The sequence below is a fragment of the Filicampus tigris genome, chromosome 10 (genome assembly GCF_054856515.1).
Source record: "Filicampus tigris isolate MCC_2025a chromosome 10, RoL_Ftig_1.0, whole genome shotgun sequence".
Lineage (NCBI taxonomy): Eukaryota > Metazoa > Chordata > Actinopteri > Syngnathiformes > Syngnathidae > Filicampus > Filicampus tigris.
This window is the reverse complement of record NC_141226.1, coordinates 16,434,652-16,450,011: the sequence shown is the minus strand read 5'-3', so window position 1 is coordinate 16,450,011 and position 15,360 is coordinate 16,434,652. Positions and strand designations below refer to the sequence as shown.

General features: G+C 41.8%; 2 protein-coding genes across 4 annotated transcripts in view; one reads left to right on the top strand and one right to left on the bottom strand.

Annotated features, from left to right (window-relative positions):
• Positions 1–580: 580 nt before the first annotated feature.
• LOC147141064 (oxysterol-binding protein-related protein 1-like) overlaps positions 581–15,360 on the top strand; it is a 41,656-nt gene continuing 26,876 nt past the window's right edge. Inside the window, exons 1-3 of the mRNA XM_086044129.1 lie at positions 581–826; positions 1,199–1,326; positions 11,964–12,074. The gene's annotated coding sequence lies outside the window, so the exon portion shown is untranslated. The remainder of the gene's footprint in view (positions 827–1,198; positions 1,327–11,963; positions 12,075–15,360) is intronic.
• Positions 7,349–13,636, bottom strand: LOC147141065 (histamine H3 receptor-like). 3 transcript variants are annotated; one of them, XM_086044134.1, is made up of 4 exons: positions 13,207–13,636; positions 12,003–12,169; positions 8,274–8,869; positions 7,349–8,201 (listed from the first exon to the last, which is right to left on the bottom strand). In XM_086044134.1, the coding sequence occupies exons 1-4, from the start codon at positions 13,448–13,450 to the stop codon at positions 8,111–8,113; spliced, it is 1,098 nt and encodes a 365-aa protein (XP_085900260.1). In that variant the 5' UTR covers positions 13,451–13,636; the 3' UTR covers positions 7,349–8,110. The 3 variants fall into 3 exon arrangements, with proteins under 3 accessions (XP_085900260.1, XP_085900261.1, XP_085900259.1); XM_086044135.1 differs by having other exon boundaries at positions 7,349–8,198; XM_086044133.1 differs by having other exon boundaries at positions 7,349–8,869.

Genomic DNA, 15,360 nt, shown 5'->3' with positions numbered 1-15,360 from the left:
CTCACAACGGCACTCCACATCCACGGAACCATCTTTTCACCGCCGAACTGTGTCAGCAAAATGGACGCCGCGACCTTAAGATTCGCTCTATGGTTTATTGTTGTTGCATGCGTGTATCCAAGGTAACTTTATGTATACTATTTTGTTTGTGTCTATACATTGCATGCAGAAATCGAGGTAGATAGATAGATAGATAGATAGATAGATAGATAGATAGATAGATAGATAGATAGATAGATAGATAGATAGATAGATAGATAGATAGATAGATAGATAGATAGATAGATAGATAGATAGATAGATAGATAGATAGATAGGTCGATGGATGGATAGATGGATTGATTTTTTTAATCTTTGTTAACATATGTGTGGATACGTGGTGGAACGTGAATCAATAAATGAATTTCAAAAGATTTTTGGATTTCCCATGCTCAATGCTGACTTTGAACGGCTTGAGGCATTTTCCTGTTTGCTCATTGGATTACTAGCTATCAATCTTTTCTCTCAGCAAATCAATTTCTAGTTAATGCACGATTGTAGCCTATCAATGTTTTTAAGGGGGCGGGGCTACCTTTTCACCAGGAAAGAGTGCCAGGAAAGAATGCCAGGAAAGAAACCCGTAAAAGCTGTCCTGATTATATTTGTAAAATTGCCAGTTTATAACTTGTATAAATATAAAAAAGGATTATGCAGATTTGGGCGTTCCACTCGAGGAATTTCGAGCAAAGCTCTTTCACTTGCTGAAGCCGAGTGTTGTTGTTAGCCAAGTAGCCGTATGCTAACACCACTGAGGCAAAGCCAGTACAGTATTACATGAAACGTCTGGGTGAGTTGCTTTCTCATAGACAGCGTTCAAAAGTTTTATGAATCTTATTATTTTAAGTTAAACATGTATCACCTCTTATAAATCTTGAACCGACATTGAGGACTTACCTTGATGTAATTCATTTAATTTGGGGAATTGGGCCATGCACATTATATGTCCATTGCTTCCTGAAATTACACTCCAATGCAAAGCAGAGTTTTTGTGGTTATAATTTTTGCTTAACCAATTAAGTAGGATTCACAAACTGTGGGGGTCACAGTAGTCAATCTGAATCTATATTTTTATTATTATTATTATTATTATTATTATTATTCTGTAACTGTGCAAACAAGCAGTCATACCGTGCAATTTTTTTGTTGTTTCCCCGGGTAGGAGAGAGTGGGTGCAGACTTTTCAAAAATGCATGTACTGTAACACCGAAATATAAACCAGCTGAGGGTAAAAAACTTGCTGCAACTTTGCTGTGATGAGGCGAGGACAAGGATCTTAACAAGCGGAATGTAAGTATCAATAATGCAGAATACACACACTGTATCCAGCTGGAAAAATTAAACAACCTGCCAGAGAGGAGGTCATATTGAGATCTACAACATTGTTTCATTGGACGCATGCTCAAATGTCTCTGTGTTAAAGGCGTGTGTGTGAATGCACCACTCTTCAGAAGTGTTGTTAACGAATCAGCATGGGTGTTGATGAGGATGAGCTTGTGTTTATTGATGGGACACATCTACTGTAATTAAACTGTTAAGGTCCAGATACACCAATCGGAGGTCGGGAAGCGTCGTGGCGTCTGATTGCGCCGTCTGATTGGTGTAGAGACCACCGTCGTAGCGTCGTAACCGGTCAGGAAGCGTCTGGTGGGCGTTTCAGCATGTTGAATCGGCGTCGTGAGTCGTGACATTTAGTCACTCTAATTGGCTGTTAGCTAGCAAATCAGCGCTCGGAGCACGAACGGGAAGTGACAAATGCGGATAAATAGTGAGCACGCTTTTTTGCTGCCTTAATCTTCTTACAAGTACAAGAGCGAGGGCTGACAATGTAGCTTTCTGGTTGGATTTTTCTAACCATGACGAATAGTGACTACTGCCGCCAATGGTATGGAAGGGTATTACATCTCTCGCATGCGCAGAAGGTACTTTTAATGGTCAGGGTCGCCGGCTGTCGTTGTGGTGTATTTTTCCAGAATGATGTGCAGACAGCCGCACCAACACCACAGGGGGTAAGCGTCGGTCACAGTTGGCCAACGTCGGATTGGTCTATCTAGGCCTTTGAATTGTCAGTCAATGGCATTATGTGTAGTTTTTTTTTATCGTAAAAATAACAGATTCAAACTGTTTTTTTTCTGGCTCCTATTGCGGAACATACTGAACATTATGAGCTGAAAAACTCACTTATGCAGTGCAGAGGCCAAAGAAATAAAAGTATTGCTTTGGCATCATCTTGTGGCAATCTTAGTGTCAATGAACGTTGGCGGGCTGGCCATCAGGAATTTCAGGGAAATAGATGAATTTTCCAAACGGCCGGGTTATTTCCGGACCGGTCCTGGCCATCACGGCCTCCAGTAGCCGTTAATTCCGGTGTGTCACGATTACAGTTACATTAGCAATTAGCCTTGCTTCTCCGTCCTGTTAATTCCTACTCGTCATCCCTTTGTGAGAACGATACTTGTCAGAGTAGAAGTGTAGCTTATTCGCCACCATTGGAGGCGATGATTACTGACTCAGGAATGAGTCCGCAACGTGTTTAGCTGCACTAGTAGCCAGCTGAAGCTCATTGGTAGCTAACAGGTAGCAGCAATGCTCACTGAATGGAAGTTTAATGAGGTAACTATTTTGTGGCAGGTAATATGTTTGTTTGTACGACTTGAGGTTTCACTTTATGCAATTCCCTTGTTTGTTTATTTCTGACGTTCGATCACAGCTTTCCCTGCACTCCACCTTTCGCTTTGTCTGTCTCAATCGTACCCTTGTCCTTTTTAATTCCGAGCTTCCCATTCATCCCCACCATCTTTTTCATCCTTTACCCCTAGCCGCCCCTCTTCACCCAACCATGTCTCCCTCCATGCACCCCCCCACCCCTTTGCATCTTGTATTGTAAACAGCTCACAAAAGCATAACAAGGTCTCTCCTCATGTTCCCCCAGCCTCCTGCTCTGTTCTCCCAGCTATTTATTGTTTCCCCGTTATCTCGCATGTGTTTGTCTCTTTTGCGCTTTCTTTATTCAGTTGTTTTTTTTTTTTTTTTGCTCTCCTCAGCGCGTCAGAGAGAGGTAAAAAAAAAAGCAAAAGTTAATTAAATATGGAACGAGACGAAGCAGGCATCTCTTTAAACCATCATGTCATTAAAATGGCGTCCCAAAGAGATCCGCTTAAAAGGAGACGTGGAACAATGTCTTCTCAGTCAGATATTTATGGGTCTGGTTATGTAAACATGCCCCCTTTATTCTCTATGTATATTTCATGTAATTATCACTTTTTGTAGCACTTCCCCCATGAGGTTTTTGCAGAGGCAAGGAGGTACTAGGGGAATGTCATTAGAGGAGACGATTGCTACAGTGCTGCTATGATGCCACACTAGAAAAAAAAATGTCTACAGTCCCGCCCCGGTGAAAGCTTTTATCTATATTTGACTGCTTCATGTAAAATCAGTATTGTTTGTAATGCTGCTGCCTGAAATTAATGACCAGATATATATTCACTGACCACAACAGTAGGTACACCTACACAACCTATTGAACTCCACTGTATGGTCCAGTATGAATAATTCTGCCTTCACTCGAATAATAACCCAGAGTTTTGGTTAACTCTCTCAATGTTTGGTGGCATTATGTCTGTGGTGTGAAGTGTTGGTTATCTCAAGTACACTACACACTAGTAGCGCAGTAAGCACATGCTTGTTTTTTTTCTTTATGTAGTTTTATTTATTTTATTTTTTTTGCTGAAAAAACCCCCAGTGACATTCATAATAACCGTAACATCCCGTGCATACAATGAATTTCCCCGCCCAAAAATGATACCAAATCAGGGGAAAGTATTATACATGAGTGTTAATATGACACAAACATTTAGACGTTTACCAGTGCATAGGCACCGCTGCAACAATAGTTCATGCTGTGCATCATGCCGCCAACGCGGTAAAAATGCCAACTACAAAATAAACCTTACCTAACCAAATAACATACAGACATCAATGCCAAGGGATGCTTTTATTTGGAAGTTGCTTTGTTTCCAGCGTTTAGCAGCGGCCACACTAGTGGCTAGCATCGCTAGCATGCTATTATATATGCTATTATAGCTATTATACATGGGAGCAGAGAAAAAAAATACATTTTAAGGTTGATTTCGGTGGGGCTGGCGCATAGGTGTATTATACACAGGTGCATATTACACATTGGATTTTACGGTAAGCATTATTGTCTTTTGGGGGGACGGTGACAGCTCACTATTGAATCTCATTTGGATGTGCAGGTCTACTGAGTGAGCCTGTGATGACTCACGGTTTATATTCCTGTGTGCGTCCATTCCCCAAAAGCTGTTTCATGTTGGAGGCCAGGACTGGCATTTTGAGGGTGGGTGCCAGCTGATGAAGAAGCTTGGAGAGTTAGCGGGGTGTCTTAGAAAAGAGAAGCACCTGGGTTCCATGTGCAGAGGGAAAAGCTTTGTTGGCTCCAGCACTTTGCCACCTTGCACTCAAACATGATGTACAGCTAACACACAAGTGCTTTTAATTCAAGCCTTGTGCACTTAGGTGCAAGTACATGAGTGATTATATATATATACCATAAACACTATGCACACACACACATTGCCTCACATAGAATCTGGACTCCCACAAGCATAATGTAACTAAATGCTCCTCCTAATGCTCCTCTCCATTCTATTGTTCTCTGAGTCTCTCCTACCGTCGGGTCAAAAGGCCTCCAAGTAATCTAACAAGCTCCGATTTAAGTGACAATAGAAGGTCTGCCATTACCGCTTTACCCACAAGAGGCGGTAACGCCCCCCCCCCCCAACGTCACCCCCCCAGGAACTACTGAACTTGCCATATTGCTATCCGGCCTGACCCCGCCGCACAGACGGCAGAAAACCTGAGCCGAGTTGCCGGCGTCGGCAGCAATAACCACTGAAGAATTGCTTTTAATCAACGTCTGAAATGAGGGTGACTTGAAGCGTCGCCCCATGCTGATTAAATGTAATTGTTTAATTGCCAAGTGCTGGTAACCCATCCTAAGAGGATTCTGATGGAATTATTTAATCTCTAGTCAGGAAATGCACTGCCGGAGAAAAAGCGGTGAGAAAAGGGAAAGCGGAGGGGGGTAAAAAACCTCTTTTTATTTTTGAGTACTCATGAAATATGAAAGGCGCTTTGCATTAAGAGAAAGTGAACACTACAGTACCTTAAGTGAGGCTCCAGCCTCAAAAGTGGTCCTGCTCTGACCTGCAGTAGGAGCGTTTCAGTGTGTTTGCTTTAGTGCCAAATACCACAACATATCAGTCATGGCTTTGTTGTGCGCAATGCTCGGACTATGTCGCGTCATGCTTAACATCACAGTGGGCTCGCTCCCTTTTTTTTTTCTTCTTTTTATTTTTGGTCTGCTTTGAAGGCCACGCTGTTTATAAGATTAGACAAGGGATGATTTCAGCATTAGGTCATTCTAACAAAGGAGTTTAGATATTCTCAAGGGGTTGTCTCACAGTCCCCCTTTCCCTCTGATCACCGGCTGCTTCTCTTCTAATGCAGCTCTATAAACTTAAAGGGCACAGGTGCTCTCCATTAGGGGCCACAGCTCTTAGATATAGACATCCAAGCCCCCCCCCAATAAACCCAGTGACTGTTAATTAGGGCTGGGGGGTGAGGGGGCAACAGCAAAATCGTAAGCATGCGGACATGTTTCCCAGATTAACACCTTCCATCCATGTTTTTCACAGCACTCCAATGTAATCCCTGGGACGATTCCCAGCGCAGCCTCGGCCCGTATCCTAGCGCTGTGGCGCACATGCCATGACATTTCAATCTATCATCAAAATCAATAGTGGCTCTCCCGCTGGTAGAACTGCACACAGTGCAAGTGTCCTCACCCTCACCAATGAACCCCGGCTCTCAATTCTGCTGATAAATGCAGCGCTGTCATCCCTAGGGAAATGGGGCCTCAAGACCCCACCATCCCCCCACGTTTAGTCATAAGGGTGGGTCGGTCCTCAAACACCCCGAACAGAGTAGTGGGGTGCAGAGGCCTGGTCCCTGCAGCTGTGCCTGTCCTCCCAGCACCTGACCAGGGGCCTGGATGTGACAATTTGAACAATGGGAGTCCCCCGTGGGACGCTGGCACCTGCAAAATGTAACCCCGGGTATCTAACACGATGGCGTAATTACCGCTCCAGTGAGTCTACATCTGGACAAAACTCCTGGAATCTATCAAGCTGAATACAATAATTCAGTCTGCACATTGGGGGGGAAAAACGCACAACTTTGCAAGGAAGTGGGTAAAATGCACACGTTGTGGTTAAAAGGACAAAATAAAGCAGTGATTCCCAACCACTGTGCATTAGGGTGCCATGAAAGTGTAGAATTATCCAATTTCGCTTAAATGAGTCAGATAACTGGTATTTATATACTGAAAATAATTTGTCTTCTCATCAATCTATGCTAGTGACAGGCAGAACAATTAAATGCTCTTTCACTAGGTGGCAGAAGGTACAGTTAACCTGTGTTGCCATTCATACATCAGAAAAATAATAAACTATTATTCTGTTGTATGAATGGCAACTTGTTCAATTTAACAGTGCCAGATTTCATACTGTGTAAATGAAGACAAGATCATCATTTCAAATTTCAATGTATACAGTGTGTGTGGGTTTTTTCAAAAGTAGAAAATGTCCCTTGGCCTTGGCTCACTGAATTTGGGAAACATTGTAATGGTCATTTATTTAAAATCATGCATAGGAGGCACTTTTTTTTTTTTTATATCGAAATCTACATTTCAAAATTTGCCACAAAAGTGTAGAAATACAGTAGGCTACAGGTTCCTCTGTTTTTGTGAATTGTGGCCAGAGGTTTTCGTTTGCTCAACTGCAGAAGGGGGAAGCCTTCATTTCCACACAAGTTAAAATAAAAAGCACTTTTATGAAGTACGGCCAACTGAACCAAGCCCAGTAAGTGGTGTCGCTTTACCGTGACATAAACGTGGATAAGCAAACATTGTGGAACGGCCATGTCAGTCTCCTATTATACGTTATACACGTTTTCATCCAAGTATTTTACCCCAAAATCTAATGCTACCTACAAGCACGATAACATTAGCAGAAATACAATGCTGCTCCTATAAATGAAAAACAGTAGATGCATTACTGATGGAACTGTGTACTTTTTTTCCTCAGGGATAATTAAGTGACATTGTGTGCCTGAAGCTAAAACAACTCAAGACGTTGGTGCAAATACTTTTATTACTTTGCATTTAGGTGTTAATTCAAACATTCACTGCAGTCAGTCAGAGAGCAATTTGGGTCAACGATGGTTTGAAGCAAGGGAGCACGCCACACGCTAAAAGCTGCAAAGATAAATAGTGACATCTAGTGGCACTAAAACAAACACACAGCCGCCTCTACAGTTAAATGTTACAATAACAATTCAGTCATTATGGTTGTTAACTTTTTTTTTAATTGTTTTTGCTCTCTGTGTCTCTTCCCAACTTATTTTAGTATAAATACAAAATGTAAACATTTAGAAGAATACAAGTGAGGATGCAGTCCAACTTACAAATGCGTTTGTTTTCCAGGAGAAAATGTCTGTTTTATAGTCTAAGGATATTCATGATATGCCATTGTTCTATTGTGTAATATAGGCCTTTGCAAAAGTGATAATGACAAAAGCAAGAGGGGGGAAATGCTTTTTACGAGCACGATGGCATCATAGATGGATTTCCCATAAACCCCGATTTATGGAACATCACGGCGAGAGCAACGTTTATCTTTTATGCAAATAGACTCATGATGTAGAATTCAGGCTGAAGTTTGCAAGACACAATAAGCAATTTATTGAAGATGGACTGAATTCCACAGTTTCTCTTTTTTATAGTGCTTCCCTTTCGTGGCACCTGGCTTAGCGACTAAACATTTCAGACATTTAGTGTATACAAAAACATAAATCATGTGCAAGATATCACATTATCATACTTCACCGTAAATGAGCTGTGTGTAAATACACGAGCAAAACCACAATGCTGATTCGATGCGTTACGTTTGGAATACTTCACAGTTTGGCCTGTCAGCTGGGGAGAGTCTGCTGGTCACTGGCCCGCTCGAAGGACAGCTAAAGGGCGAGTCGAGCTTCGCCGCTTATTTGGGCACAGAATCTTAGCAAAGGCCCGGCGGAAGCTGCTGTGACACAGTGGGTAGAGGAAAGGGTTAATGGCAGAGTTGAGCCACAGGAGCCAGAAGGTGACCTCATACCAGTGATGCGGGATGCATCGCCCTCTGCAGGCGGCACGGATGATCATCAGTAGGGTGTACGGTGCCCAGCAGATGGCAAACACACACACAATGATGGCCAGCGACTGAGCAATTTTCTGATCTCTGGACAGACGGTTAGGCTGGGCCGCCCTGCCGCTCGACGGATCCATTTTGCCCAAATTGGGAGACGAGGACGGGGAGTGGATGGAGCCTCTCACGGCCAGTTTCCCTCCCGTCCCCCAGGTGTGGGGAAAGGGGTTGGCTTCCCCTTGCGTCGACACCGGTTCATTTAGCTGAAGGTTGAGCTGGGCCTCCCTGCAGCGGAGCCTCCGCCGGCGTATGTTCAGATAAATGCTGAGGTTGAAGAAAGCCACCGAGATGAAAGGGGAGAAGAACTCCAGCATGGAGGCGCACAGCAGGAAGTACCAGGAGTGATAGAATTCGGCAAAGCACTCTTCATTCGGCACCCGACTTCGGCCCACCGCCAGCTCCCAGAATATGATGGCCGGGCTGTACAGGAGAAATGCCAGCACCCACACGACAGTCATCTTGATGAGTGCGGGATGAGATGTGCCTTGTCTGGCCCGGTAACTCACCTGCAGCAAACAATAGCAAAAATCTTGACTTGCCATCCAGCCATTCTAGGGTTAAACAATTATGGGGGGAAAAAAAATCCAATTGCGATTGACACCCCCACCCCTCCAATTGTGATTGCGATTTAATATGCAATTATTTTTTTCAAGGTCCTCTTTGCATGTTTTTTTTTTAACAAAGAAATTAATTTATTAAAGAGTTTGCTTATCTACTTTAGTTTGAGTTGTACCAGAGATTACAGAACTAATTCCCCCACCCCCGTCAATTTAAAAAACATAAGTAAAAACAATTGTTTTGGAGCAAAAAGAAATTGCTTGCTTTGTTGCTTACATTGTTGCCACTAATGTCAATAATTACTTATTTACAGTTTAAGCCCCCCAAAAAGTTGTGTTTTTTACAGTGGCTTGTGGGTAAACTACAGTAGAAACTGGAACATGTAGAAATATTGTAAACCAGTTAAATGTTATTCTTACTTAACGAACTGAACCAATCATGTTAATCACAAGTCAACATAGCTAAACATTTGTGATACTCTGTTGCTTAGTGACGAATAAGACGTGTCTTCCCTTGTAGTGAACATTAGCCAGTGTGCTTACCTCTCGCCCAACCTGAAAATACGGAATCTGCATCTAATTTGACTGCAGCTTTTGCTTTCAAAGAGACACTTTGTCGGGTCACTGCTGACGACCTTTTGTCTGTCAGCGTTCACAGAGGCAGGCTTTTAAGAGAATGCTGTTTGGCCCGCCAGTGGCCTGCTTCTGGCGCGATTGATCTCTCCATGTTGGGAGGACGATGGCTGCGTAAGGAGGAGGAGGAGGACCTCAATGATCAAAGGTGGCTAATTAAAGAAGAGCCCCCCGCTTTCTCTTTGTGGTGTTATTTGTATTCATCGCTCTGATGTAAAGTGTTTGCTCGTGAAAGGAAAGAGAACGCTGCCTTTGTGTACTACACCAGGCCTCGCCCCATTTTGGCTTAGCAACACGTGGACGTGGATTCAGTCTCTTCATGCACACAGGCCCAAAAATTAAAAGCTTCAATGGCGATGTGGAGGGTTTTGTAGAAAATCAACACGGTTTAAGTAGGGAATACAGATGCCAAGAAAACGGACTGAATTTCAGCATTTTATCTATTATCGGGCCCAATGCAAATCTAGCGCAAAGTGCAGTCTAACTGTGTGCATGGGTAGAGTTTTCTTTCTTTTGGTATTTTTGTACATGGGAACAGGTAGAGTGGCAATTGCGACGTTGTGGGAGTGAACACAGGCGACTTACTTCCTGGCCAATGAAAGCAGCTCCACTCATTCTCTTTAACTTCAGTACTAGTCGGGCACGCACACAGTCTTTGACATTGCGGACTGGCCGACGGACGGCCATTTATAAATAGAGGAGGACCGGCCTATAGACAGGTACTATTTTTTTCCACCTGGAAAAAAAGGCGAATGATGGAAAACGGAGGGATATCCACGCTGCAGACGGATGATGAATAACGGACGCTCAATATTTAGTAAAATGCCCAGCTCTGACTATTAGCACAGCACGCATTAAAGGTAAAAGAACCGGGCAAAGGTTCCCCCCAGAAACCTGTCAAGAGGCATTATCTTTGTGCACTATGAAGTTGACGTGCATTAAATTACAGGAGCCTGACACATCAAATAATGTGGACATGCTCACGACCACAACAGTTTGTAAAAAGGAATTTATGTATAGTCTATACTTAAATAATAATTGTTTTTTTTTAATGATATGGTTTCAAGATAACATTCTCCACGCTGTCTAAGATAAGACTTTATATTCTTCTCAATTAAAGCATAACTGACATCGAGTTTAGTTCTTATTTGACCAGCTACTAGAGAGCTAAACTGTCAAGTTATTTTAGCTAGCTTGGCTTCACAGTTCCTACAGCTAGCTCACCTGCATCTGTCAAATGAAGGTAAATGTGTCTGTTATGTTCAAGTTTCAAACCTTGCATATTGCTATTTTCTTTTTCCCGGTTTCATTAAACGTACCAGATTCGTGACACGCACAACACAAAGTAATAATAACTTGTTTCACAAACAAAAGGCATACTATATTAAAAAAAACATTTCAAATTTAAACAGAATGACTTGTGAAGTCATAGAGTTCAAGTCAAAGTCGAGTCGCGTTCATGAATGTCAAGTTGAGTCTTTAATGCGTTTTTTGCCCAACAAGTCGCAAGTCATAAAATGAGCGACTTACATCAACTCGAGTCAAAGTCATGTGACTCGAGTGCCCCGCCTCAGGTGTGGGATGTGGTTTTAAATATTAAACCGCAATGAGTTACCAGAATAAGGCTTATCTATTAGCTTATCTAATAAGATAATAGTTAGCCTAATTACTTCTATTTCTTTTTCTACAACTACTCTTTCTTCTTCTGTTCATTTTCCATCATTCTGGCTGCCCTGAGTTATCATGGTGCCTCTTACAGGTCAATCTTGGTACTACATGTCATCTGGACTGGGGGAGGAGACTGAAAATTGTGCGCGAAGAGCAATAATAAATGTGGTTTATTTTTTTAAAATATTGGTGGGCGTACATTAGCATGGTGTTGTCTTCTGTGTTTTATTTTCCAAAGACAATTTTGTTTTTGTCACTGAGCAAAGAGTCTCTTCAGGGAGTGGCACAGGGCCAAACTGGGTCAGCCATGATTAACCTGTGCAGATGGGCCCATTTGGGAGAATGAGGTGATGGTGGTGTCACTGCCCCCACCACTAACCTGGCATGGTGACCAGTCAGGAATGAAGCCACAGACTGTACGCAGTTGGGCATCTGCACATCACCTCTTTGTGTGGGTTTTCAAAGAACATAACAAATGTATTAAATCTGTTCCAGAGTGTAAAAAAAAAAAAAAGTCGTAGAACTACTTGATGATTTGTGACCTAGGCAAAACAATTTAGGAATAACATGCTATCACACTTTTTAACATTCTTAACTGTCACACAACTTTAACAAGAAGTGGATTAGGGATAATAAAACCATGAGAAGCATTTGAATAGGCATGGCGTAGGCAAGCTATGTACTGTACAAAACTGCTGCATAATAACTTAACTACATTACTAACTAGTATGTTCCCACAAAGGCAGACAAGAACCACGGAAATTGGGGGAGTTCTACTCACCGCTCTGGTGACGGACAGGAAGCGGTCATAGCTGATGAGAACAATGCTGAAGACGGACGCGGAACACAGCAGGTAATCCATAACCAGCCACAGTTTGCATAGTCCCCTGCCCAGCGTCCACCGGCCGGTGAGGATGTAAGGGATGTACACCGGGATGCAGAACGCACCTGTATAGGATAGGATGGGATGAACTTCATAATCCCGGGGGGGGGATTTGTTTCGGACACGACAGCATTGTAGGCAAACGGAAAGTTGCAGGTCAATTTTAAAAAATGTCATAATAATTGTCTAGATCAAGTTATTAACTACATATCTTTTCAACATGTGTTAATGCCTCGTCTGACATAATTAAATTGTGATTAGGCCTTATCAATCTTTCAGAGAAAAGAGGACTTGTACTGTATTTTTTCATATTTTAGGCCACTTATTTTTTGGATGGGTTATGTTCAAGTCCATCAAGACGTTATCTGTGATTTTTTTTTTTTTCATTGGAGATGTGGTGGCTGGGAGGGGGAGTCAGGTGTTGATGGGCGGAGGGGGGGTCCAAAATGCATGCTCCCTATTGCACAAGAGAATGTCCATTGACCATGCGCATTCATCTATTATCGATCACCAACATACAGTACATGCCCCAAACACATTTTCTGTAGATGCCCGAGGCCACCGCACCATTGGCCCCACTCTCATCATGATTGTCAAATTATGCTGATTGAGCTGTTTCAAGATTCCCCCATGACCCTTCAAAGACCAACAGATGCATGTTTCTGTGGGGACCCGTGCAAATGTGATAGGTACGCAGACAAATCTTGGGTCTGTTTCAAGCTATCTTGAACAGTGTTACCCCTGGGCCCAAAAAATGCACACATTGAACAGTTTCAATATTCCTGCCATTCTACAGTTTCTCTTGATTTAAGTTTACACACTTTCAAATTTAAAATCCATTTTAGTATGAATGAGTCCCAGAAGAGCCTCAGTGTACACTTTTACAAAATGTCATTTGAAAATTATCTTAATTTTGGTGTACTTTGAATCACTTCATTAAAAGCCATGAAATTTCAAGAAAGAATTACATTTTGATGAGTTCTATTGATGTCAAATGTCAAAACGGGTCAAATTTGTCACGCAGAGTATGGGTTAAATAAGATTAGAATGCAACACAAAAAAAACAAGAGAGAATGAAAGAAAAGACTTACGGTGTACTCACCTACAAGAAAGTCCGATATTGCCAGATTCAGAAAGTAGTAATTACATTGCCTCCTCAGACTCTTGTCCACTTTGAACGCGAACATGACCAGCGCGTTGCCCAAAACCGTCACGACCACCAAAGTCACCATCATCAGCATTAGAATTGCAAAAACCGGTCCCGAAAACGCCAAGGTGCTTTGCACTCTTGCCGGGCCATTGTCCAAATGACGCCCGCTGGAGTTGGACTGGCTCCGCTCCTCCATTCGCTTCTTCTTTCCTCAGAGCTGACGATGAGGCGGCAACAGGTGCGCTGCTGTCCCACAGCCGCACATCCTCAACTGAGGCACTCGAATGCGTCAAAGTTGTTAAAAAGCGGCCTTTTGTGTCCGGATGTGCCCATCGAGTGCAGCGAAGGGTGGGCGACGACCTCGACCGACGCAGCCAGAGGACGGTTACTCATCTCCCAGCAGTCGCTCTCTTGCCACCCGGTGATTTAGCCAGAGAGCATCAACAAAGTAACAAGACACGAATGACTGATGATTTGAAACACACGCACGCAACCTTTTTGATACAATCGCAGTTGCTCAAATTAAAATTCTCTATCATGCTATGCAGATTAGTTATGTCTAATTTATTCACGTGGAGGCAATTTTACCCACATATTTTGGACAGAAATTTGTGGGGGCACCCTAGTGCCCAATTCAGCGTAAGTGCTTGTATTGAATTGGTTTTCTGTTCAATAGGAATGCATTTCATGCACAATTAACGTTTTAATTCAATGTAATTTTACTCGACAATGTCCAAATATAACTGAGGTCATTAAGTTATTACTTTTTTAAATAATATATTCATGTTTAAGTTTGAGTGCAATTATTCTACTGTATTGTTTAGTCTGCAGTTTTGTGATTCCCCCCCCCCATTAAATACAAATTAACTTAAAACTTTTTTAATGTTTGTTTTTCAGGTGGCCAAAAGAACTACTATTTCATACAATAGAAGTATATCTACATAGTTGTACCAGAAAGTTTGAAGTTAGGCTAGACAATTCACAACTAGTTAGACTTGCAGGTAAAATTAAATGATGTACCTAAAATAGTTTCCTTCCTTTCTTTCTTCCTTCACTTTTCCCCAAGACCAGCTTTTTATTCATGCATCTGTAGATCCTTCCTTCAATTAAATCTACTTTTTCTTTCTTCCTTTGTTTCATCCTTCCTTCCTACCTACATCTGCCTTCCTTCCTTACCTTATATGTGCTTTTATGTATGTGTACACAGTGCATATTGAGTGTATATTGTGTAACTGCTATAAGATATTAGATAATCTTTGTAGGGCTGTGTCAGCTAAACCAAAATTCTGTTTTGCACCCATTGCATGCAAAACACCACTGACATGTACATGCACACCTTATGGTTTTGTTCACATTTCTCCCAATTCTGGAGAGAGGTGACAGAATCACTCTCTGCCCTCCTAGACTGTTGCATCCCACTTTCTTCCTTACTCTGCCTCCTGGGAGACACCTCAACTTTGACCCTGGCTCCATCAAATAATATGGCTCTAACTTTTGCCAAGAAACAATACTCATAAACTGGAAAACAAAAGACAAAATTAACCTTCAACAATGGAAAAATCTTCTTCTTGACCGTATCTCCATAGAACAGACATTAACCCTCAGACACAGTAGATTCACCATTAACTGGAACTCACTACTACAGTTCTTAAAACACTGACCATCCACCTTCTTATTGTCCTATCCTTTGTCACTGCCCTTTTTCTGTGTGCCCACCTTTATTTATTTATTTAATTTTTTTTTCTGTTAACCATCCTCCAAATTTACATATACACACTCACTTATACATACAAATGCACTTTATGAAATAAGCACTCATTGTATCTTCTAGTATCTATCTAGTTTGTTGATTTGTATCTTTATGTACTTTAAATAAAGTATATTTAAAAGAAAAAAAAGTTGTATATATAGCCTACTAAAAAAATATCAGATTACATTTTTAAATAGTTGTATAGTCTACATAAATATGTATCTGGATCCTGAATATTTTATTTTGTGCAACCACTTTACAAAATAAAATAGAGTAAATTAAAAAAAAAAAAAAAAAAAACTTTACTTGACCACAGTGAATGAAGACCGCTGCATTCTTGACAAGATATGCATACA

Bases quoted from the DNA above. Each gene is read 5' to 3' on its own strand.
- LOC147141065 (XM_086044133.1), bottom strand. From the start codon at position 13,450: ATGGAGGAGCGGAGCCAGTCCAACTCCAGCGGGCGTCATTTGGACAAT. The intron at 12,170-13,206 runs GTGAGTACACCG...TATCCTATACAG, and splicing joins AATATCGGACTTTCTTGTAG to GTGCGTTCTGCATCCCGGTG. The intron at 8,870-12,002 runs GTGAGTAGAACT...TGTTTGCTGCAG, and splicing joins TCCTGTCCGTCACCAGAGCG to GTGAGTTACCGGGCCAGACA.